Source organism: Talpa europaea, assembly GCF_964194135.1.
Source record: "Talpa europaea genome assembly, chromosome: 9".
Taxonomy (NCBI): domain Eukaryota; kingdom Metazoa; phylum Chordata; class Mammalia; order Eulipotyphla; family Talpidae; genus Talpa; species Talpa europaea.
The window spans coordinates 26,057,783-26,084,117 of NC_140076.1; the positions used below are offsets into that span (position 1 = coordinate 26,057,783).

The following is a 26,335-nucleotide window of genomic DNA, read 5'->3' on the forward strand; positions in this document are numbered from 1 at the left end:
CCGTAGCTTGTTGGAAAAGGGTCACCCACCTGGAATATTTTTGGATGGGAGACCATTTGGTAGTGTGTGTCTTGATCATGATGAAATGGGAATAATTCAGTCAAAATCTGGGTTTGTATCAGGTCATTTTAAACAGTTGAGTTTTTGAGAAATTCACTTCCCTTTTCAAAGGCCCAGTTTCCTCATTTATAAAGTGGGAATAATATCTGCATATTGCATAGCATTGTTGAGATGGTCAAAGAAGAAAACAAGAAAGTAATTGATAAATTAGTAACATGCTTTGGAAAGTGCTTTGAAATAGCCCAACATAGAAAGAATCCTACCAGGTAGAACTTTCAAGTGGTAAAGTGGAGTTCCTTTCATGAGGCGACTTCTATTTTCTCGTGGCTCACGGACAGGGGTCACTCTACTGCTGGCAGCAGGCTACTGCGAGGCAGTATTGATAGCAGACAGCTGAATTAGGTGACTCATAGAACCTGGTGAAAAGTGGCCATTTCAGTATAGTGGGGTCAAGAGAAATAGTTACAGGGCCTCCCTGGTGGCGCAGGCGGTTGAGCGCGGCATTGTGAAGCTGTCTGCAGCCTCTGCAGCGCAGATTCGATCCCAGCCCGCTGGTAAGAATCCCACATGGCATGGCAGACCTCTCCTGTCTCGCCTGCTGCTCCCCTCAGCAGTGTATTTCATCAGTCTGACTGTTCTGTTCCCTGCTCTGTCTCTGGTGAATCCTCTCACCCTCCTGCGCATCTGGCCTGTACCCCGGTTCTTGTATGCATAAATAAATCTTTAAAAAAAAAGAAATAGTTACAGGGTCCTACAGCATAGAAACTTGTAACTGTACAGCTAAGTAAACAGCTCAAGGAACACAGGAGAAATGATTGTGACCTCGTGGAGGAGTGATCTTCACATAATAGGATAGAATGACAAAGAGATAGGAAAGACAGTGAGCTGCTGGGATCTTGAGCTGACATGCTTGTGATGGGCCATCCACTTGACTTCAGTTAATCCTGGTACCTGCATCCTGTGCCAGTCTCTTTCCTGGGCACTGATGCCACAAAGATGTGGCTCATGCTGGCACAGTTCTGATTTAATGTCGTGACTGTTAGAGAATGTGAGTCCTTTTGAGGGCAGGAAATTGAATCGTTTATTTTTTTTCACTGCTGGGTCCCCATCCCTGACTAGAGATGAGCATCTAGTTCTTAGCAAGTGCTCCATAAATATTTGTTACATGACTAAGAAAGGTTTGGCAAGATGCCATATGAGCAGAGTGCAGAGACAGAGGTTGAGAAGAAGAAAAGCTTTTTGGAAGAGCTGGTCTTTGAGGTATAAGTACTGACAGTGATTGGGATTAGCCAGGAGAGTAGAATGGAGAAGACTGTCCAAGAAGAAGGGAGTATGATTTTGGACCAGAGTCTGTTAGAAATGGGGGGCAAGATGAAAATTTGCAAAGGTTCAGGATGAACCCCTTGGCTTTCACATCACTTAAAGGTAGGCACTGGAGTTGTCCCAACTCTGGTCACCATACTAGGCAGTATGTGCCCCTGGAGGTGACAGGCTGGCAGAACTGGAATGAAGAGCTGGGGTTTAGGAACAGGAGATGAACTGGTTATAGGCATCCAGTGCTTGAGTACTACCTCTGCAATGATAAGAGAAGTGGCTACAAGGAAACTAGTTTCTTTAACAACATCTTACTGAAGAAATTGGATGAGTAAATAATGATACTTTAAAGTAACATTTTAAAAACAAACGTTAAACAATTCTGCAGAGAAGCCATCTCTAAAGCAGTTAAATGGGAAAGGTTGCTCACTTAATCCAAGAGACGCTGATGTGTCTTTGTAACTCCACTTGGGTAAAAACGCTCTCCAGCCTATGGGGCATACTTAATTGTCCTTAGTGTTGGCAGAACTGCCATTCGCGGAAACATTTTACCTGTGAAAGTCATCTGGAGCTGGAACAAAAGAATACTAGCTCTAGAATATCCACTTTTCTACATACACATTGTTGCAAGCTTCTGTCTTCTGCATTACAGACACAGGTGCCCACTTGACCACTCTGCCAAAGTACCTTCTGCAATCCAAGTTTCTACACCACATCCTTCATGTCAGATACTTTACTAGATGCTCCAGAAACTCAGTCTGGCAGGGAAGGTTTAATTAGTATAGTATATACAATGTTAGGAAGGGAGACATCTGAGGTAAGACCTAAAGGATGAAGGCTAAAGCAGATGAAGAAGGAAGAGAGGGGAAGTGTAAGTAGAGGGGTACTATAGTATGTGATAGCCCAAAGGAAGTAATGGTTAAAAGATCACTGAAGATTAAAGGAATGTGAGGTAAATTAGAGAATTCCAGGGTCCTGGAAACTACACTAGAGAATGCAAACAATCCTATCTGGGTAACAGTAATCACTGAAAGATTTTAGGTAAGATGGTGTCATGATTGGCAGTTTTCAAAGGAACACTGGCCATGGTGGTGGGGGAATATTAGAGTAGGAAAGGGGTTTAGAGACTGGCTAGGAGGTCACAGCAATGAACTAAGCCATGGGTGAGTAACGTAGGATTGGCAGGCCACCTCTCACTGTTTTTCAATGGCTCATAAGCTAAGAACAAGGATGATTTTTAAATGTTACTAATGGGGATGGAAATCTAAAGAATATTTGTGACCTATAATACGAAAATTTCAAATTTTGGTGTCCATAAATAAAATTTATTTGGAATGTAGATGCACTTGTATACTGTTTGCCTATGGCTGCTTTCAGTCTCCAAACTTGAGCCGTTAATACAGAACACTGTGGCCCACAAAGCTTAAAATATTTAAAATCTGGCCCTCACAGACAAAGTTTGCCTACTCCTGCTCTAAACAGTTGATGATGTCTATACCAGAGGCAGTAAGAATTAAGATTGTATATGACATTTTTAGGGCTGTTCCAGGAAGGCCTTTAGGAGGTGAAAATGACTGGCTTCTGATATTGACAAGGACTGCTGGCCTAGCCTACTGGTTTTCCTGTTTCCGTTTTTGCCCCTCTATGGCCCATTCTACACTAGATAGCTGTGGGGGGGGGGGTGAAGGGTGGGCATTGGTGGATCATGCCACTACCTACTTACAACTCTTTCTTTAGGATAAATTTCAAATAAAATATTCCTAATTTAAATTTTCCCTCGGTAGCCAGGTGTCTTCATTCTGGTCTTAGTGGACTACATTTTCATTTCCCCCAGAGACTCCCATCTCTTGTTGCATTCTTGCATCTAGGCCTTTGGCTAAACCTCTGCCTGGAGCCAGCGTTCCACCTCCACTCCCCAAAAGCTTTGTGCTTTGCAGGTCTGGAATGTTTGAAGTGTTTGGGTGTTGACATTTCTGCCTTCATCCCTAGTCAGAAGGCAGAAACTGACACCCGAACTAGTCCATCCCCAACAGATAGCAGACGCTCAATAAAGGACAAACGAATGTGGAGGGCTTCCGCTACATCAGGTGGCAGCCTAAATTATCAATCGTTTGTGGAATGGGGATATTTAGCAAGGCGATTGCACGGATAAAATGCAAGCAAAACGCCCAGTTTGTTTCAATAAACGTGAGTTGAAATTAAATCTGATTTGTGGCCAATACAAAAAGACGAGACTACTTAACAAGACAGACCTTAAATGCCTGGTAAAATGGATTGTAAAGCAGGTCCGGGTGGAGCACATCCCCGCCCTCCGCCCTAAATCTGCTGAGAAGGGGCTGCCTGAGAGCCTGCGTGGTCCCGCCAAGATGACTGCACCGCCCAAAACAGACGCTCCTCGAATACATTTAAGCCCATTCCAGAAACCCTCCCTGCGCCGCGAGTACACACGGCCATTGCAGAAAACAGGGTTCTATCCCGCAGCAATAGTCTGAGGTTACAAGGACCATAATTGGAGCAGGGAGGGAAGGAGGCCTCCCCACAGTGTACTAAGGTGTCGTCGGGCCGCCTTCCAAGCCCCCGGGTTAGGTGTTCGCTCGCTCCTTCCCTTAGGGCAGGACCCAACCCTGGGCGTGGGGCCCGCCCGCCCGGCCGCAGCCTCGTGAAAGTCACGTTCCCTCTGCCAGTCCCCGTCGGGCACTCTATGGTTCTCGTGGTGACTCTACTCTAATTCTAGTTCCGGTCTCTATGGCGGCGGCGGAGGCAGGAACGGTTGTAGGTCGGCCGAATTAGCCGCCTAAGGGCCAATGAGGGTGGAGGAGTGATAAAGCGTCAGCCAATGGAAGGCAGAGTTGGAGTCAGGTGGTAGGGTTGACAGCGCCGCGGGCCAATGAGCGCTGGCGAGGGCGGGTCGATCGCAAGGCTTATCCCGCCCGTCCCGCCATTCTCGCTAGTTCGATCGGTAGCGGGAGCGGAGAGCGGACCCCAGAGAGCCCTGAGCAGCCCCACCGCCGCCGCCGGCCTAGTTACCATCACACCCCGGGAGGAGCCGCAGCTGCCGCAGCCGGCCCCAGTCACCATCACCGCAACCATGAGCAGCGAGGCCGAGACCCAGCAGCCGCCCGCCGCCCCCCCCGCCGCCCCCGCCCTCAGCGCCGCCGACACCAAGCCCGGCACCACGGGCACCGGCGCAGGGAGCGGCGGCCCGGGCGGCCTCACATCGGCGGCGCCTGCCGGCGGGGACAAGAAGGTCATCGGTGAGGGCCGGCCGGGCACGGGGGTGGGGCCGCCGGGGAGCCTGGCGGCGGAACCGTTACCCGGAGCGGGGCGAGCCGCGGGCGCGCGGCCGGCGGGGACCGACTCGGCGGCGCGCCGCCGCCCCTCCCCCAGCCCCGCTCACGCCCTCGCGGACGCCGGCCCGCCCGGCCCGCGTGCCCGCCCGGCCGGCGCGCGCGCGCCGCCTCCCCGCGCCCCCCGTGGACCCCGCGCGGCCGCGCGCCCCTCCCCCGGGCGGCCGCGCGCCGCCGACCGCGTGTGCGGCGGTCCCTCCCCTCCCGCCGGCCGCGTGCGCTCGCCCCGCACGCCGTTGTTCGGGCCCCGCCGCGCCTTCCGCGTGCGGCCCGCGGGCGCGGCGCGCCGCCTACGCAGGCCGGAGGGGCCGGCGGCCGCCGCCTCACGTGCCCCCGCCCCGGGCCGCCCGGCTCCGCGCACGCCCCCCGGGCCGCGGCCGGGCCCGGGGCTCGCGCTCACCCACGTGGCCGCCGGGGCCCGCGGCGGAGAAGGGCTGTCAGGGCCGGGCGGGGGGCCGGATGCGGGAGCGGGGCGCGCCCCGGAGGCTGGCTGGTAATCCCGGGCTCTTGTTCTCTCTCCCCAGCAACGAAGGTTTTGGGAACAGTAAAATGGTTCAATGTAAGGAACGGATATGGTTTCATCAACAGGTGAGCGCAGCGCCGTCGACGCCTCCCTCCTGCCCCTCGCGCGCCCCGCGCCTCCCGCGTGCTCGGCCCGCGGGCCTGGGGCCCTGGACGCGCGTGGAGGCCGCCGGCCCCGGGGTGCCGTCGGCGGGTTTTGTGGTTTTTTCCCCTCGGTGACTGAAGGGTTCGTGGACCTGAAGATTTTTCTTTGTTTTGTGGCTTAACTGTTCATCCGGAGCTCTCGGTAGCATCGATGGTTTCTTAGGGTGCAAAGCGTCTTAAAACGCAGCGGAGGGAGTGGACTGTGGCTGACTCGCATTTAGCACAGCCTGGGGGACTAAGATCCGGTATATTCTGTTGAACTCGGGTCCCACCCCATTTTTCTCCCTTTCATCGTTTCACGGGTTTTTGACATTGGGTATTTGAGAATTGTGATCCACTAATTAGCATGGAGGTAATTGACAACCTGTTAACCTGGGGAGGTGAGATTTGCCCGCGCAAGTGCATGAAGTCTTGTCATCTTTATTGGGAGGTTATATTGCCTTTGTTTAACGTTTCAGTATTTGCTGCCTTGAATGCCTTGGGTAAAGTTTATATTAGTACTGCTTTGACAATAAAATTGCTTGTGTTTCACCCTAAATAGTAAGCTGGGAGGAAAATGCTCCATTCTCTTTCCTCAATTTTTATTTCTCCTACTTCCTTGTCCCCACATGGCACCTAGTAAAGCTGCGGTTGTAACATTAGAGTGGCCTTAGTCCGGGATGACATGTAACAGTGCATGGTGTCTGAAGGCAGAGCTGCAGACCACATCTTTTGGAATAGTCTTTAGAATTGTTTGTAGCCATAGGGACGAAGCTTCAGTTCACTCACGGTACTCCTCATGGTCTCCCTTGTGAGCCAGGCATCATTTCCAAGATGGCTGCCAAGACTAGTGCAATTGCAAGGGTGTAGAGCCCCGTTTATGCTAATAGCATTATTGGCTATACAGGTGTGATACTGTCATCTCAGCGTTTTCTTTCTCACATCCTCCTTTTAGAAGGCATTAAACAATTCCATGTTTAAAAGAGCACTTAGGAGTAAGTATAATACCGATTGTTTGTGAAATGGATACTACAGGAAACCAAATGGATAAGATGAAGCTTAAAAACAGACAACTGGTTGATGAGAAAACATTCATTACTCAACCGTAAAGTGCCGTGGAAACACTCAAAATAGAAGAGGTTGTGAGGATTTTCTGGTCTGTTTTCCACATTTGCAGTGGTGGTGAAGCATTTTGTTTCTTCCAGACTCCTTAGTTTTCCATCTGTTCTTCCATCTTCCTGACAAGCCAAGGTAATATTTTTCACCGGTTTTTTGATAATGGATTATTAGCGGGGAAAGGAGGAAATCCTTTGGGACTTATTTTCAGTTGACCCTTTTGGGTCGATTGGTCTCTGAGTTTGTTAGTATTTCTGTCTTACTCTGATTCTCAAGTATGTAGTTTCTGTATTTAAGAGTGCTCATTTAAGGATGCTTAAAATGTAAATTCCCAAGTTATTCCTTTCCAGTTTGGATTTATTGGGGCTGGATTACAAGAGCCAATATTTTAACAAACTCCAGGTTATGATGACTTGTGGACTACTCCTTAAAGACATTGCTTTTAAACTTTGACCCCATGTAATGATAAGGGTATTGCTGGTGTACACATTAGAAGGGATTGTAATTTGCAGCATTGCATTGCTTTACATTGCGCTGAATGTTTTTTGTGTATACATTAAGATTGTAGTATGTAAATGCTGTTCTGCTGTGATTTGTTAGATGGACACAGGTTATTTTTTGAAGCGAACAATAGATAGCCAAGATAAAGTAGTTCTTTACATACCCTGAATTTTTATTCCATGAAATGCATTCTTTGAATATCTCTGTTCTGACTTGTAATCAGCTCAGTTGGTCTTCCTCCAGGGCAAGTTGAATGTAAATTGGCTTTTGATGATCCTTTGTTTGTATTGACCTAACCTCAACTATTTTGTCAGATTAACTGGTGCAAGTGTGCTTTATATTACTAAACTAGCCTTTTTAGTGTTTCTGAGACTTGACTATACACTGTAAAATTTGACTGCAATTAAGTGCAGGACAGGTTTGCCTTGATTAAGGTGAATATATGTCTTTAAGAACTCAAGTTCTGGAAGCTAGCAGTTGTTCAGTGTATATATAGGTAGGGCTAGGGGCACCTGAATATCATGGGGAAGAGGGAAGTGTCACACGTGTTTGAGTTTTTTGTAAAGGGGAAGATGCAATCTTTAATTGTGTATCCAAGATTGTTGATTTTTATGATTGAAATAGATTTTTATATATATTTTTTGTTTCAGAGAAATGTATTTTCATTGTAAACGCTTTGATCTAGATGGTTGCCTGTGATGATTGGTATAAGCTGTTTAGAATTATTTTAAAGTGTTTTCCCTTGACTTGGTTGTATAAAAAGAACATAGAGCTTTAAAAGCTATAAAATAAGACCTTTTGATCTTATTTTGTTGGACTATGTAATCTAGGAATTTTGAAAAATGTGGGTTTTTTGGTGTGCTATGTCTACAAAAGAATTGAGTGACTAGAGGGATTTGTTGTGTTCTCCCTCTGCCCTCCCCCACACACACACAATTTTTCATTTCATTATGAAAAGATTTACCCAGCACTGTTGAAAATCATGAGAAAGGGGGCCAGACCACGGGGGTCAGTAGTTTCAGAATTTGGCTCTGCTTTTAAAATCTAGATATTCGATTTTGTCTTTTAGTTACATCGGTCGAGAATTGATTGATTCATTCTCTGAACTCATGAGTCAGTGACAATTTTTTAGTGGAACTTGCATCTTTATAGTGACCAGAACAGAAATACTTTTCTCTTCTCCAAAGTACTTAAAGTGCTAAATCAATCGTTACGAAGTTTTGAGGTGGGCAGGGAGGGAATTTGGAGCAATAATGTAGATCACAAATTGGTTTACTAGTTATATTTGCCCCCCAGGTGTTTTGCTTAGACAACCTGCAATTACTGACATTCAAAATTCAGGAAATTTAACACCAAAAAGATCTTTTAAAGATCTGAATTTTAGCTTTGGAGACCTGTGTGCCCCCCTGTAAAATATAAATCAACTGGCTGTGGGTGTTGTTACCCCCTTTAGATGGGGGTATACATTCCTATTTACCTGTTCTTGCTTAGTTTTCTCCTGTTGGCTTTCCTTCCTGCCTGGCTTTCTATATATGCATTTGAGTTTATTACCTATGGCCCAGCAATTTGTCTAATAAACTAGGCCAGGGAAAGACTTAGCTGTTTGTCGTCACAAAAATACTTAGTTGTAATGGGGCCAGAGGGATTTGGGGTATATATGACTGGTGATTTTAGTCATTGAAAGAGTTTTGTTTAAATGGTCTCTAACTTGTCACAGGAGCTCCTGTGTGCTTATTGCTAGCTGCCCAAATTTGAAAAACTTTGTACATTTGATTGATTGGTGATGGCTAAAAGTTGCAGTTTAGTGGATTGACTTTATAAATTCAAGGACTTGTTTGATAGCTCATACTAGGAAACAGTTGAGGTGTTAAAGGAGAGAACATTAGACTTCCTTTCTGAATCTCTATCACCAGAGAGCTAAGAAATGTTTTGTCTTTTTAAGTGTTATTTAAAAAGGAATATATGGCCTCATGAAGTTAAAATATTTACTGTTTGGTTCTTAATTTTAAGTTTATAGACTTACGGAAAGATGGTCCAAAACAGGCCAATATTTTGGATTGTTGGACTAGTTTTAACTCCTGGTGTGTGGTCATAACGGTAAGGTCAAGTCCTACCTAGAAGTCATTGGTTGTCTGATTTTGTCATGGAAAGGGAGAGCTGTCATGCTTGAAAATACTTGAATAGCCCCTACATCATTCCTGTGTCATTGGCATTCTTTTGACCTCTTTTTTATTATAGGAACTGCGATTGCTGATTTCCTTCTTCCTTCAGTCTCAGTCCTTGAAATGTTTGGTTTAGCTCACCTAAAACAAAATGGTAGAATTTTAAAAAGTGGAAAACAAGTGTCAGCTAGCTGTGAGGAGTGTATAAGAGAGAAATAAAAAGATAAATGGCATTGTGATACTATGATCATACCTGCAGAACTTGGGGAATTGGTGTCTGGACGCTTTAGATTATGGAGTTTATGTAGATACTATAACTTGGAGTTTATTTTTATAACTAGGACTATAATTTATGCTGTTGGTTAGGTGAAGATTTTTTTTTTTTTAAGATTTATTTATGCATACAAGAGCTGGGGTACAGGCCAGAGATGGTGGGGGGTGAGAGGATTCACCAGAGACAAAGTGGCGAACAGAACAGGCAGACCAACTGAAATACACCACTGAGGGGAGTGGCGGGTGAGACAAGGAGAGATGTGCTGTGCCATTTGGGTTTCTCCCTGGCGGCCGGGATTGAACTCATAGTGCGGTGCTTAACCCCTTGGCGCCACCAGGGAGGCCCAGGTGAAGATTTTAAAATGGCATGGTGTGGTAGCCTGCATCAAGGTAGTAGAATACGCTTACATATGGTAGGTATCATTTAAGGCAATAAGGTGGATCGACAAGGGTATGCTTTACTGCAGGAGAATAGGAGTACTGATGAGTAACACATGAAATGACACTGCTGGGAGATGTTATTCCCCCGTTACCCACAATTTCACTTACCTGTGGTCCAAAAACATTTCGTCCAATAAACTATTTTGAGAGACAATCTTTTGTATAACTTTTATTACAGGTATTATAATCTATTAGTTGTTAATCTTGTCTGTGCCTCAAATGTTACAAATTAAGCTTTATTATAGCTATTTGTATGTAGTGTGTGTGATGTAGTGTTTATAGGGTTCAATGTTATCTCTGGTTTCAGACTTTCACTTGGAGGTCTTGGACATAACTCTGTGGACTGGGGAGGAATTGCTGTGTTGGAGACCTGTATACTACCCAGTATGGTAGCCGTCATGCACACGTGGCTAGTGAGCGCTTAAAATGCAACTGGTGCATCTGAGAAGACTATTCAAATCAGTGTTTGTTTTGAGCCACTTTCAACTAAACAGCTTGATTATATGAATCTACTTTTTCATAAGTGTAGAATACAAATCAGGTTTTGAAGACTTAGTATGAAAAAAAGTATAAAATATTTCCGCTTTTTATGTTGACACCATACATGTTCAAATTATAAAATTAATTTTACCTATTTTACTTTATTATGGCCGCTAGAAGATAAACCTGGGTATTTGCCTTGGATTTTATTTCTGTTGAGCAGCAGTTTGGATGTACTTCGCTTTGATTACAGTGTAGATAAGTGCTGTTATTTCCCCTTTACAAATAAGCACCTAAACCAAGTTCATGTAGTTAGTAATGGGGTAGTCAGGAGTCCAACCTTTGCCTCTAATGGTTTTTTCCCTAGTAAGGAACTCTGAATACTGCTCTATAGATCTATAGAGCACCTAACCCTGTTGCTCCCTCCTCTCTGATTAGCATGTTTTCACATACTATGTAATATGACAAAAACCACATTCGGTAAATGTCAGCTGCTGCTTTGGATTGAATGGTGGTGGATTGAGGATAGGCTCTCTTTTCCTTCCCTGATGTACTTTTATTGAAGTGGTGAATGAGGCCTTTGAACTTGCTGTCCTTTCTTTATGGGCCCCAGGACCTGTGGCAAATTATAGGAATGCCTAATAAGATGAAGTAAATATGAGAAATAGAATTTAGAAAATTTGGGCAGTAATTACATTTTAATTTGAAAGGCTTGGTAGTATTAAATGAATGGTGTTACACACAGTAAATAATGAGGTTTGATTGAGCACCTACCATGTTCCCACGGTATGTTGGGTGCTGGACAAAAGAATGACTAGTTCTTGTTCTCAATGAGTTGCCTCTGGAGAGGAGATTATAAACTAGTCTGATGTGTTGATAATCCTATATCCTCAAGAGTATGGTAAAGGCAGAAGTGTGCCTCTTGGTTCTCAGGATACTTTACGAAAGGTAAGGTGTAGTGCTAGGGAATACTGCCTTTCCATTACATTAATAAAGGTTAGAACTTGCCTCTTGATGAGCCATCTTGGCTATTAATTTACCGAAGTGACATTGGTTCACAGCACAGTATATGAGTTAGGGGAAGGCGAATAGGTTTTCCAGACCTCAGGTGTACCAGAGTAAGAGTACCCATAATCCTTTCCATTGGTCCCAACACTTCCACAATCCCTCTTTCTAGCACCCTTAATTTTGCATCATAATTCCCTAGGTTTGTTTCATCTTAGCTTTGTTGATTGTTTTGTTTCTCTCTATTCCAATGAGTGAAATCATCCAGAATTTGTCTTTCTAATTTATTTCACTTATACAAAATAATTGTACTGCAAGGAGAGAATGCAGAAATGATGGTTTGTTTGTTTGTTTGTTTGTTTTTTCTCAAAATTGTGGAAGCTATTTGCTGTAATCTACATTTAAAATGAAAATGTAAAGATTTCTAAATTGGGCCTTTTCAAGTCTCAACATACTAAAAAGAACCAGGATAAATTTGACCTCTATAAACAGATGACCACATAATTCATTTTCCTGATTTGTAGAGTGGCAGATTAATGATTGCACCAACCTCGGGGTTGTGAGCATTGAACATTATAATGAAGGCACCTGGCACAATATCTGAAACTTAACTCACAATAATGCAGTCTGCCTCTTTGTCTAGTTTGTTTTTTCCCATTCTTCAGGTAAAGAAAAGACAATTGAGGACTGAAAGTCAGGGTTCCCATTAACAGTGCTTTAAATATCTCAGTAGTCATTTCACAAGTTGTAGCTTGTGAAAGACAAAATACATACAGTATTTTGTCTTTGCTAGAACTGCGTTTTTGAGTAGTCCTTTCTTTTCCTGAAATCTGGGTACACTTTGGCCATTTTATTCCCTGGAGGACTGGTTTAGTGGCAGAGTAAATGAGTGGTTGTCTGAGTATATTACTAAGTAGTTTTGGTAACTTTACTAATGTTCTTTATTTTTTTTTTTTTTAATAGAGGCATGCTTACTTATTTGTTTGTTTGTTTGTTTGTTTGTTTATACATGCACTGGGTACAGTCAGAAGCGCGGGAGGGTGAGAGAATTCACCAGAGCCAGAGCGGGGAGCAGAGCAGGCAGAAGGACCGAAGGACACTGCTGAGGGGAGCAGCGGGCGGCAGGAGAGGTCTGCGCGCCATGCGGGACCCTCCTCCGGTGGCCGGGGAGCAGCCGGGGGATCGAACCGGCGCCGCAGACGCTGCGGGCAGCTTCGCCAGCTTCGCAACCCAGCGCTCAACCGCTGTGCCACCGGGGAGGCCCCTACTAATGTTCTTTAAAGAAATGATCTATTGGTTACCCATGAGTGGTATTACTAGTAATGAAAAATCCCTCCTTATGGAAGTTACATTTTTAGTAAATGTCCTATGATGGCTAATACTCCATCTGTTGACTTGCTATTTTAGACTTTACACCACCTTCCCCACTCCACCCTTTTCCCCACTAAGGTTTGAGATGTAATCACATTTGGAGTTGGAAACTAACTGGTAGAAATGGAGCTGTTTGTGTGATGCCTATGGATATTATGACCATTATCAATTCTTGGGTGTTTCTAATACTCAACTGGTCTCTTAAGGTTCACTTTTAGTTTCATGTCTCAAGTTGCCTTTGCAGTATTTCTGATTTTACGAGTTGTTTTCTTGTACAGTTTAAAATTATCCTGTTTCATGAATGAATGTCCCTGTGATCATCTAAACTATGTGAATTATTTGGTGCATACACTGTTCTGTAGATCAAGGAGCCAATGATAAGCCAGTTGATTCAGCTGATTGTACCTTTTGCTCCTTTTGTTATTTAATACTGGAACTACTTTTGAACCCATTTTCAAATTTAATAGTGACAGAATAAAGAACTGGAGGCAAGCCAATAAAGGATTGGAAAGCTCTTGTTCATAATGTCACCTTAGCCCCAACCACCAAACTGAAAACTCAGATTATTCTCCACTTCTCCCTCATTTCTAACATTTCACTTATCCCCAAAGCTTTTCCCATTTTACCTCAAGAAGGATTCATGTTTATTCCCTCTTACACCAACCCTTAATCCAGTTCTCCATCAGTCCTGATTAGGGTTTCTTTTTTTAAGATTGATTTATACAAGAACCGGGGTACATGTCAGCGGCATGGAAGGGTGAGAGAATTCACCAGAGACAGAGCGAGGAGCAGAGCAGGCAGGCGGACCGAAGAAACTGCTCAGGGGAGCAGCAGGCGAGGCCAGAGAAGGCTGCCATGCCGTGTGGGTTTCTCTCTGGCCAGCCTGGAATCGAACCCACGCTGCAGAGACTGCTGACAGCTTCACAGGGCGGTGCTTAAACCCCTCTGCCACCAGGGAGGAGGCCCCCTGATTAGGGTTTCTGAACTAGCATTTTGTAAATAACTGGGCTCCTCTTGTCTAGATTTTAACAACTATTCAATAATAATTTTGTTATGTCAAGTTCCTCTAAGAAATCTTTGCTGGCTCCTAAACCTGCATGGTGATTTGACCCCTGTTCCTCGCTCTCAGCCACATTCCTTATGCTCCAGACAGTTTAAACATCAGCGCTTGTGTTGAATTTGCTCATTGTTTGCTTTATACAGTCGTCATGATCTATTCTCTACTTGAGACATGTTCTCATTTTCTAGTAAGCTCCTCTAAGACTCATTAGGGCAGATCCTTCCTTTACCAACTACTTTTGATGAAATAATTTTTTAGCAACAGTTTGGCTAGGTAAGTGATTGATATAAAGTAATGTCTAACATAAAGTGAAAGGGAATTTAGTGTGTACTAGTAAAAATAGTCATTCACCATCATTCTTAATTGCCTAATGCTTGCTTACATGAATGGGGTGGATTCTGATGGTATTCACATTCTGGAGGGGGCGGGGTTGATGGTCCTTGAGAAGAGCTGCAAATTGGAAATGGTGTAGAAATGATTGAGGGTGAAGTGAGAAAGAAGAAAACTCCCTTGTAGCTAATGAAAAATATAGCTATAGTCTCCTACTTACATTAGTAAGCATGTTGTAGAGGTAAGAGTGGGGTGTGCTGGAAAACTTAACTTTAGTAGAATGAATGGCAACTTTAGTAGAATGAATGGCATGTGGTATGTGCTAGTCACTTTTATCCTCTTAATGACTTAGGTCATTGGTTGAATTTTGTTTTCCCTTTAATCTTCAGATAGTGGGGTTACAACTGTTGGCAACTGCTTGGCCTTTAAGACAAATCATGAGGGTTTACTAATGTATGGTTGTTATTTTTTTGTTTTTAATCTATTGTCTGGTTACCAACTGGAAAATCTCTAACAATGAAAAATAAAAAACGGGGGTGGAAATGGACTAAAAGCATACCCTTGATCTTTAGCCAACATGAAATGTATTCATTTTTTGCTAATTTGTTAAATTTTGCTCTGTTTTGCAGGAATGACACCAAGGAAGATGTATTTGTACACCAGGTGAGTGCTTGTGTGTAGATATTTACTCTTCTGCCTCAAGACTTCTGGAAGAAAAGGGTGACTGTCTTCTCAACTATTACTCTTTGCAAAAAAGGTTATCAAGTCCAACCACCTGTTTATTTAGTGCCTATAGGAAGAGTAATAGCATGTTTAATGTGTATATTGAAACATTGTATTAGTAATTAGTTTAATGAAAATAGGTGTTTCAGACTGATTTGTTAATAGCTGTAGCTTTTAAAAAGAAATTGTTGCACTAAATTTTCAAACCTAATTTCAGGTGAACAAAAAGCCTCAGTAAACCTAATCTTGAACTAATAATACTGCTATAAAGACACAGAAACTGACAAGATATTTTCAGAATGTATTAGGTCTACCTCTATGGTAAGGACAAATCACAGATTCATAGGACAAAGCTACAAAACAGTTAACTTGGAATAAATACTAGAAAACTAACAGAGTAACGTCAGTCCTATTTATTCCGAAGCACTTTGAACAGTTAGATAGACTTTCACCTTTGGGAAAAACAAAGCATAGGTGTTAAATGCTAAACTTCCAAGCATCGTTTAAGGAAAATATTTTGAAAAGTGCTTTGGGCTTTCCCCAGTTATTGTATGCATAAATAAATAATTTTTTTTAAGTGCTTTGGCTTTTAAGGAGTTTATTGTGTAACTAAATCACTGCTGAATGAACACTAGTCTCATACCTGACTATATACTATATAGGCTCCTCACTTAATTTTCCTCACAGGTTTACATAGGTGCTCTGCAGTTTTTCCACTAAGACTTGAAATACTGTCAACTTGTAATAAAAACTGCTCTAAAATAAAAATTGCTCTAAGAACTTTTAAGCCACTTTTATACTGTAATCCAGACATCAAAAAACAAAGTCAGTCTCCACACTTAGTTATTCTGGCACATGTGAACTTGGATGGCAGCATACTTCTTAGGAAGAGCTGTCTTACTTAGGTTGGTGCTTGATAATGTTCTAAAGCGTCCTATACAGCATTCGCTGACAATCAAGGGGCAAGCGAGATCAATCTCTAGTACATCCAAGACCCTATCAGATAATCATAGGATCAGATGTAAGTATGGAAGCATTTAAATTGTAAGCATAAATGTAAAAGTACTCAATGTTATTTTAAAAGAAATGCTTGTTATATAAAATTGAATTACTCCCACTTTTATCCTTAAGCAAAGACATATGTAGGCTTAGGGACAAGAGACAGCAAGACAGATCAGTTCTGTTGTCTATCAGCAACACTAAAAGGTTTGGGGAGGGTGTTGAGTGCTGACTGAAATAAGAGTTGTGAGGTTTTAATTATCCATACTTCTGCTATCCCCGATGACTGCAGGTAATTGAGAGTTGGCTATATATGAAAGGTATGAAAACTTCTTGACAGTTTAGATGACAGATGAGATCAATTTGGCTGAATGCATGTCACCCAGTTGTACTGACACAAGGTGTCACCAATCTGCTTTCCTCTCTTTATTTTGGAAGTGGTTTCAACATTTAGTTGTTTCTCTGGACTTAGCTCAGGTCTTAGTGGTGTATCAAGGAGACTGAAGTTCTGGGCAATTTAGATTAATTGGCTTCAGATTTGTTATTTTTCCTGCCTCATCTGGAATGGAAATGCATTTGTGATCCTGTAATGGATACTGCTGTGATGTAGTAGAATGAACACGGGGATTTGAAGTCCTCAAGACTTAGATTTAGAGAAGTTCCTACCCTGCCACTTGCTCGCTGTGTGACCTTGGGCAAGTCACCAGCTTTTTAAAGCTTATACTTAATCTGTAAAAAAGGGAGTAATAATACCTCACATCATCTGTCATGAGATTGTATAGGTAATCCACAAAAGAATTTTGTATAAAAATACTACATAACAAATGTGAGGTGTTGTTCTCCCACTTTTACTTGTAGCACTCTGGAGAAGTAACACATCTATAATGTGAGGTTTATTTTATTCTCGGGAGGTAGTAACCAACTGTCCCATGCAGTCAGATATGATGAAAAGTGGCATGGTTAATACAAGTGAATTGCATTTCCACTGAAGTATTATCACAGGTTGGAAGGAAGTTTGGTTGACATTTGTTACTGAATTTGATATGGTAACACAGGAACAAAGTTGGTTTGGTCAACTTTGAAGCATGCAAAACTAAACTCGCCTGTCATCTAAACTGGCCCTGTGTGGGGCTGGCTTCTATTAAGTGCAGTCTTTGGGGGATAGATGGATATCCTCATTTTGTTCAAAGTTACATGCAATGCTTTTACAAGAAGCTTCTTTTAAAAATATGTATTGTTGTGTCTGTCTTGAGTGTTAAATTACTTGTTTTAGTTTTGAAAAACAGTGGTAAAATGTTGGGGCCTTGTATGATTGGAGTATTGTGGTTGAGGTTGGGGGTAGCACTGGTCCCTATTTTCCTAAATTTAATGATGGTTTGGTCTTATTTAAAGCTAATTTTAAGTGTATATCCAAGCTAAAATAATATTGACTCTGGTACATTTTAAATGAAAAAGCACATTATTCTCCCCTGTTAATCTATTTTTGGAATGTGATATTACTAGACTGCCATAAAGAAGAATAACCCCAGGAAGTACCTTCGCAGTGTAGGAGATGGAGAGACTGTGGAGTTTGATGTTGTTGAAGGAGAAAAGGTGAGGATGCTTTTTGTGTAAAGGTTTGACTTCAGTGTGGAAATATTTTGGAGATCTCATCCATTAGGAGTGGTGGTTTTAAGGTGGATGGATGGGTCAGGTGAGCACATGAACACAGGTGCATCAAGCCTATTGTGCTGGCTGCAGTTAGAGGGCAATCTCTTCAGAACAGTGAGGAACTGATTTAGTCATTTCTATGCACCCCTGGCCACAAAAAAAAAGTTGTGCTTTGTAAATTTTGTTAAAGTGTACTTAATTCCATTGTCACTGTCAATATATGATGCCTTTTGTAGGGTGCGGAGGCAGCAAATGTTACAGGCCCTGGTGGAGTTCCAGTGCAAGGCAGTAAATACGCAGCAGACCGTAACCATTATAGGCGCTATCCACGTCGCAGGGGTCCTCCACGCAACTACCAGCAGAATTACCAGAATAGTGAGAGTGGGGAAAAGAATGAGGGGTCAGAGAGTGCTCCCGAAGGCCAGGCCCAACAGCGCCGGCCCTACCGCAGGCGACGGTTCCCACCTTACTACATGCGGAGACCCTATGGGCGTCGACCACAGTATTCCAACCCTCCTGTGCAGGGAGAAGTGATGGAGGTAAGTGAGTTTTCACCCAAAAAAAAAAAGGGCGGGAGGGAAGAATCAACTTCATGTGGCTTTTTTTCCACAGGCTGTGCTTTAAGCATTTTCTATGTTTACTGGTATATTGAGCTATTAATCATAATGGGAAGCACTTTATTTCCTAGTAAGAGTGAGAAATGTTAATACATAATTAGTTACTAGATGATTTTTTTTTTAATTTATTTATCGATTGATTAATTGATTTATACATACATACATACATACATACAAGCACTGGGTACAGTCAGAAGCGCGGGAGGGTGAGAGAATTCACCAGAGCCAGAGCGGGGAGCAGCGGGCGGCAGGAGAGGTCTGCGCGCCATGTGGGACCCTCCTCCGGTGCCTGGGGAGCAGCCGGGGATCGAACCGGTGCCGCAGAGGCTACGGGCAGCTTTGCAACCCAGTGCTCAACCGCTGTGCCACCGGGGAGGCCCTAGATGATGTTTTTAACTCCTGTATTCGTTTAGTCTTTGGCTCTATCTGGTTGGATTTTTACTGTTTAAATTTATATAGTAGCATGATTTCCATTGTCTTTCAGGGTGCTGACAACCAAGGTGCAGGAGAACAAGGTAGACCAGTGAGACAGAATATGTATCGGGGATATAGACCACGATTCCGCAGGTACAGTTTCTGTTCAACAATTTTCTCCAGCATATAAACCTCACAGCGTCATGCTTCTCCTGCAGTATTTTTTGAGTCATGTATCTGTTAACACTTCACGTTTTCTTTCATCAGATACCTAAAGAGATGAACCTGAAGTCAGTTATCTTTGAGAAAATGTTCTTTGCATCTTCTTTGCTGGCACTGGTTCAGAACAGCTTGTGTAGATGAGGTCTACATTTATATACCTTTTTTTTTTCCTTTTCTTTTAATGAGGGTACAGAATTTCACATTCTGTCCTTGAAAATAGGTAAGAGAATGATTTACGACGTTTATTGGGGAGGGACAAAGGTAAAGGTAATCTTTTAAGCATTCAGATTATCTCAACTGCTATCCTGACAATCAACAGTTTTACCTGTGAGATGGCATAATTTGCAGTGATCACCCATTTAAATATAAAGTTTATTTTGTCTCCTCGAAGTTGCAAAATAACATTTTGGGGAAAAGCCTAGCTCCAGGCTGGCATTTAAACAATCAACCTGCCTTCCTAGGTGTAAAGAGACAAATTTCTTAACTGTAAAAGCACCAAAATGCAACATCGAAGTCTTCAAAATACATTGTGACACTGGGGGAGTTCATACTGCCTACATCAGTATATGTTCATTGAGTTTTGCAATAACTAGTATCTAAAGTTAATCTTAATTGCATTGATGTATGCCATGTTCTGAGTTTTTAATTCAGGAAAATGGGCTGGGGTCCTAGCTGGTACACTAAAATTGGACGTTTATAATTCTTGAGCTACCATGGATTGTGTTGGTCATATGCTGGATGTTGGAGATAGATGGGCTGGGCCCTTCCCTGTTCTGTTTGGAAAATCATTTTTTAAGTTGACATGTTGGATTTTGTTCATCTTAAGCTATGGTTCAGATTGTTTTAAACCTTTGCATAGATACCTTTTTGAAATGTTGCAAATAATATCACAATTTTTTATTTTAAAGTGATAATTGTTTTTAAAATTGGTCTCAAGCAGGCTTTCATGACAGTCTGGCCTTAAGTGCCAACAGCAGAGAATGTCCTGGATTTACCTTTTTGCTGCCCTGTTAGAACCACCTGGTTTCATTGGTGGCCTTAAAAAATAGCACCTAAGAATTTTTGTTAAGTGCTTCGGTGTCACTGTTGTCCTTTGGTTTAATTCAGACTTAACATTCTCATCTAAATGGATAGAGTTAACAGTGCCAAGTAATTGCTATGGTGACATATAATTGCCTTAAAATCTACAGTGAATACAGGACTTTCCAGTCTACTTAACCATCAATTTTTTGTTCAAATAAGCAGTAATCACACCTACTCACTATAATGTGTGGGGTGTAATCCTGATAGTATGGATCCAAAAACAAATTGTAGAAATCGGACAAGTATAACAGAAGTTTAGTAAAAAGATGAGGTGGCAGTAAAGGAAAAGTGAAGTCAAAAAAGGACTTTGTGGGGATGGGGGGCATTTATAGGCTAAATAATTCAGTCAAAGAGGACAGTTAGCCAAATCATGCTGGAGCTCTTTTCACATGAAATGGTGTGTTTACACTTGAGTAAAGAGAGAAGATGAGGGGGACAGAACATGTGACGAGCACTGCCCTGTGTGTCCTAGTAGACATTAAGAATGCGGGAACAAGAAGGAATAATAGTGAAAGTGGGTAGGGTTAACCGCCGAGTGGAATACAAACCCAGGTAGAAAACAAGTGGATGGGAGAAAATTGAAATACGGAGAGTTTGTTTAGAAGCCGCAGTAACAGGGTGAGACGTATTACCCTTTGAGGGAAGACTGCAAGGGAAAGCCAGAGCAGTTTTGCCAAAGACTGGCCTTGAATTCCAAAGAATGGGGAAAGGGATTCAGGAGAAGAGAAAGACTTGAAATGGAATGATGAGAGACTGGAAAGTTTAGAGGTGTTTTTCAAAAACACACATGCATCTAAATGGCAGTTGGGGACTTTGGCCAAAACACTTGTTACTCTTGGTGTTCCTGATGCTTTCTGGGGAGGGGGGTGCTGTGAATATGGATGGAAGAAAGGTCAAAAATACATTACTTTTTACTACTGACATAATCGTCAGGAAACAAACAAAACATTTATTTTCCTTGATAGAAGTCCTGCTACTTTCTTTGGTCCTGAATATTTCAGGCCTTAATATGATTCTTGAGTTTTATATATTCACAAATAACTTTGTGTATAATTCACAAAATTATACGACAATCACCATTATTTGCTAAATACTTTCATTGTACACTAAATATCCATTAACAGTCGCTCTTCTCTCTCCCGGCCCCTGGCTACCACTAAACTATGCTCTCTGGTTTGCCTGATTTGCATATTCTTCTAAATGAAATAAAATAATCTATGAACTTTTGTATCAATCTTCTACTTGGCATATTTTTAAGATTCATCTATGTGATGGCGTGGATCAGTTTTGATTCCTTTGATAATCAAGTTATATTGTTTCTGCAGTCATACGTTGATGGACATTTTGGTTCTTTCACTTTTTTGTTAAAATATTTGTGAAATGGAAATGAATCCTGGGTATAAACCTGGAAATAGAATTGCTGGGTCACATAATGCAACTAACATTTTGAGCAGTGGCCCAGCTATTTTCTTAAACTGCTGTACCATTCTGTATTCCTACCTACATTGTGTGATGGTTCTGATTTCTTCTCATTCTCTCCAACACTGGTTATTTTCTGACCTTTAGATTATGGGTGTGAAGTGGTTAATTGTTTCAATTATAATTTCCCTAGTGGCTAATGGTTGCTGTGTACTTTATGTAAAATTTAAAAAAAAGTTTTGATTTCCTGTCTAGTACTTTCCCAATGGACATGGTTACCGTAAAACTTATTTTCGTGAGTGGTTAAAGTGACATCAGTGTTGATGTTGTCATGCCACTGTCATATTTCCTTATTATACTAGCTTGTTTGCTAGTCCTTAAAGCTAGTTTTAAATGTTTATTTTTCAGTTTGCATTCCAAATACAGAATCATCTTACTTGTGAAATGAACTAAATTTGCTCTTCATTTTTGCTAAATGGCCTGCACACCACTTAAACAGGCCAGATATGGCAATGAGTTGCGTGAAGCAAGTGTTAATTAACATCAGTGGGCAGGTTGGAGAAAGAAGACTTATCATTGCAAGTATGCACAATGTTCATTCCAGGGGCCCTCCTCGCCAAAGACAGCCTAGAGAGGATGGCAACGAAGAAGATAAGGAAAATCAAGGAGATGAGACCCAGGGTCAGCAGCCACCTCAACGTCGGTACCGCCGCAACTTCAATTACCGACGCAGACGCCCAGAAAACCCTAAACCACAAGATGGCAAAGAGACAAAAGCAGCCGATCCACCAGCTGAGAATTCGTCCGCTCCCGAGGCTGAGCAGGGCGGGGCTGAGTAAATGCCGGCTTACCATCTTTACCATCATCCGGGTAAGTGAGCCTCAGTGGCCTTCCCTGGTCAGTCATGGGTGGTATCTGTCGATGCCAGGGTGGGGGAGCTGGAGGGGGACTGGGAGGAGCATGTATTTCACCAAAATTCATGCCTAAAATGCCTAAATACTCCATTCTGGTAATATTGGAGTATCAGTCACACATGACCCCTCATCAGTCTCAGTTCTGACACCTAGAGGCCTATCTTCACATTGTATCGTGTCAGTTTTCATAAGTCTAATTTCACTGAAAGTCCTGCTAACTTTAAGAAGTAGGTTAATTACACTGTTCTTGTTTTCAGAAAAGAACTATATTAACCCTTTGCACTCCGAACCATTTTACGATATTTTTATTTAATTTCTTGTGCCATTTCAAGATAAAACTTCAGGGAAACATGCATGTCTCAAAAAGTTGTGTTGAAATAACCTCAATTCCCTGTAATCACTAATAAATCGCAATGTCCCCTGAGAGGGGACATCCGAGTGATATGCTAGAATTCCGATGTCCCCTCTCAGGGGACAGCGGAGTGCAAAGGGTTAGAATTACAACCCAAGTGATGATGACTATTACAGTTTTGTTGAGGGGAAATGGCAACTTCGAGGTGTTTTTAGTTTTTGTTAGGGTTTTTCTATTGGGGAAGGGGAAAACTTGTAAATAGCTTTAACTCCTACCAAAGTCATGCGTTCAAGTGTCCATAGGGCGATTCAGATCAGTTAATGTTACTGAAGCTTATTGAAGCTGGCCTGTTTTTGTTTACTCTTAAATTCTAAAAATAGGGTATTCCTTTGCAGTCAGCTCTTTCCTTGATATACTGAGAGACATGTAATTGTCTCTGTTTGGCTCTGAAATTATCATTTTCAGCCAGTGGTATGTTTGTGGGGTTTTTTGCCCCCCACTGTACTATTTTCTGAGTGGCAAAAGGTCAACCAGAACTTACAAATAACCTTCTTGTCATAGCATAGCAACGTCCACTCCTGTTACAAATCACACTATCTTAGGGCACATCAATATGAGATTTGCTTAAATGCTTTCCCTACTTAGCCAGTATGATCTGGAGCAATTTGATATATACTAAAAGAACATTGCAGTGAATTGTGTGCGATTAAAAAAATTTTTTTCTTTGCAGTTTAGTCATCCAACAAGAAGACAAATATGAAATTCCAGCAATAAGAAATAAACAAGATTGGAGCTGAAGACCTTAAGTGCTTGCTTTTTGCCCGCTGACCAGATAACCAGAACTATCTGCATTATCTATGCAGTATGGGGTTTTTATTATTTTTACCTAAAGATGTCTTTTTGGTAATGACAAACGTGTTTTTTAAAAAAAAAAAAAAAAAAGCCTGGTTTTTCTCAATACACCTTTAAAGGTTTTTAAATTGTTTCATATCTGGTCAAGTTTGAGATTTTTAAGAACCTCATTTTTAATTTGTAATACAAGTTTACAACTTGATTTTTTCAAAAAGTCAACAAACTGCAAGCACCTGTTAATAAAAGGTCTTAAATAATTGTCTGTGTATATTTGTCTTGTTTTATTAGGTTATATAACCGTAGTTTATATATAACCTTAAATTTAGCTTATACCTGTCTGCAAATAGACAGTAATTTTAGAAATTAATTACAGTAAAGTAATTTCTGTAAATTACAGAAAGTAATTTACAGAAATTTCTTAGGGAAATTTCCTTTAAATATAATTCGTTACTGAGTAGCCTACATGTGAATTCATACTAAAAATTAGGACCTTTTACTTTGATCTGGCCATTTTTCTTTGAAAGTAGTTCACCTGTAAGACTGAGAGCAATGAGCCCACTGTCATAGCTGTTTTCAGTTCAAGTCTCTCAGTCTCTCTATTTCCACTAGCTTATCATACCAGTTGTATAAGTTCACATACTGGTGTATGTGAAATTATATAACCTTATCTTGCATCCTTTGACTATCAGTGGAAGAATCTGCCATGTCTTTTTTTTTTTTTTTTTTTTTTCATGATTTCTTTTTGCTGGGAGGCCATTAGAAAGGAGAGAAGGTCAAAAGTTATTTTAACCTTCCAGTTGAGGGTGCCTAATTTTAAAAGAGTGGTCCAATGCCTGCCACAGGGCCTAGTGTGCTCAGTAGACATGGGCTCACTCTGTGATCAGAAATGGTAGTGAATAGGGCCTCCCCGGTGGCGCAGCGGTTGAGCGCTGGGTTGCGAAACTGCGCACGGCCTCTGCGGCGCCAGTTCGATCCCCGGCTGCTCCCCGGCCACCGGAGGAGGGTCCCACATGGCGCGCAGACCTCTCCTGCCGCCCGCTGCTCCCCTCAGCAGTGTACTTCGGTCCTTCTGCCTGCTCTGCTCCCCGCTCTGGCTCTGGTGAATTCTCTCACCCTCCCGTGCTTCTGACTTACCCAGTGCATGTATAAACAAAACAAACAAACCAGCAAACAAATAAATAAAGCATGCCTCTATTTAAAAAAAAAAAAGAAAGAAAGAAATGGTAGTGAATAATATAATGCTGATGGGAAGGCTGCTGAGGAACTTGAAGGTCAGTCAAATTGATTTTGTGGGCTCAACCCACTTGTTACTGGGGCCAGTTGTGACATTGCTTGTTAAATGTTCTGTGACCTCCAGGAGACCTGCAGTGCTGTGTAAATCCAGATGGTGGTGCCCCTTTCCAGGAGGCTCAGTATTCACATTGCATTGCACCCGTACATTAAGTTTGGGGAACTCAGGAGTTAAAAGTAGGAGGTGTAGTACTCCAGAAGACTAACCTACTATCTGGTAACTTCCAAACTTGGGACTGACTTGATTTTTTTTTTAGTGTAAGAATCCAGTGTTGGCAAGAGTGCAGTAAAACACACTGAACACTGTTGGTGGTATATAAATGTGTTTTTCTGATTGCATGTATTAGGGTATACATCATGTAAATGACAAGATTAACATTGGTTAAATTACCCAGTGATGTTAAAATGTGATTTTGGAAACCAGGGAACCAAGGCATGGAAAATTGTGTGATACAGTCTTGCTATATAAGGATTAGATAGCCTATGAGTCTATAGAACAACCCAGAAAGTGCATTTCTTGCAGGCAGCATGCACGTTTAGGAATGGTTTGCAAAGCATATGCACCAGCATCAGACTTTGGAGAAATCAGCACTACGCTGGAGGGAAGGGTGGAAGCAGTGCTTTGAAACTGCAGCAGCAACAATTTCATCTGAAATAAAGGGCCTTTGACACAGCCTTGAGCCAGGTTCCCCAGCCTTCACTAGTGTGAACTAACCCATATATTTTAAAACCTATGAGGAACAGAGTGAGCACAGAAAAAGTGATAAGGCGTTCGGGGGCACGTGTATCACATTAAGCACCTGGGGGGTAAATCAGAACAAGGTAAGGATGCTCCTGTAATGGTTTTTGTTGAATATTGTGCTGGAGGGATTAGGTGGTGCACTGAGAGAAAAATAAGGCTTGGAAAGGAAATGTCATGCATTGTTATACTGGTAACAGCCCCAAAGAATTTGCATTTGGGTGAGCACTAGTAGACTGAAACTTGTCTCTACATGTTCCATAAGGGGAGACTAACTTCATGGTATTATCAAGGACCTGTATTTATTGCAACATTTTCAAAATGTTAGGGTAGAAAACAGTTTTTGAAAGACATGTTTTCCATGTTAGTATTATGAAAAGTGTTAATTCAAATTAATGGATTTTTTTGGTGGATCTTAAGAAAGGGACAAGAGGCAAAGGCTTACAAGACAGAACTTAAAATTGTTGACATAAACAAATGGGGAACATGGTAGGGAAATAGGTTGCCAGCAAATGGAGAGTTGGTATTAAGGCTGCCAGTTGAATTCACCAGAGGAAGAGGTATTAAAGGGCACTGCACTTCCCCAAATGCAGGGATGAATACTGAGCAGCCAAAGGTAGTAAGAGTGTGACATTTCTCTGGTGACAAGTGGTCCTGTTTAGTTCAGTGGAGAAACTACTAATAAGGAAGCTGAAAGCTTATGAGGTGTTCATCCTAGCAGACAGGCTTACTCTTTTTTTTTTTTTTTTTTTTTAAGATTTATTTATTTATACAAGCACTGGGTACAGTCAGAAGCGTGCTAGGGTGAGAGAATTCACCAGAGCCAGAGCGGGGAACAGACAGGCAGACTGGTGAAATTACACTGCTGAATGGAGCAGCGGGCACAGTAGGAGGTCTGCGTGCCTTGTGGGACCCTCACCGCCGGAGGCGCAGACAAGCTTACTCTTGAATAGTGT

The 26,335-nt window shown here is 42.1% G+C and overlaps 1 protein-coding gene across 1 annotated transcript; it reads left to right on the forward strand.

Moving 5' to 3' along the window:
* Positions 1-4,462: 4,462 nt before the first annotated feature.
* On the forward strand, positions 4,463-23,600 carry YBX1 (Y-box binding protein 1; the record flags this gene model as incomplete). The annotated part of the gene is made up of 8 exons (XM_084241696.1): positions 4,463-4,628; positions 5,246-5,309; positions 14,735-14,768; positions 17,331-17,420; positions 17,714-18,016; positions 18,579-18,661; positions 21,837-22,102; positions 23,229-23,600. The coding sequence occupies 7 exons, from the start codon at positions 4,463-4,465 to the stop codon at positions 22,069-22,071; spliced, it is 975 nt and encodes a 324-aa protein (XP_084097822.1). The 3' UTR covers positions 22,072-22,102; positions 23,229-23,600.
* Positions 23,601-26,335: the final 2,735 nt, after the last annotated feature.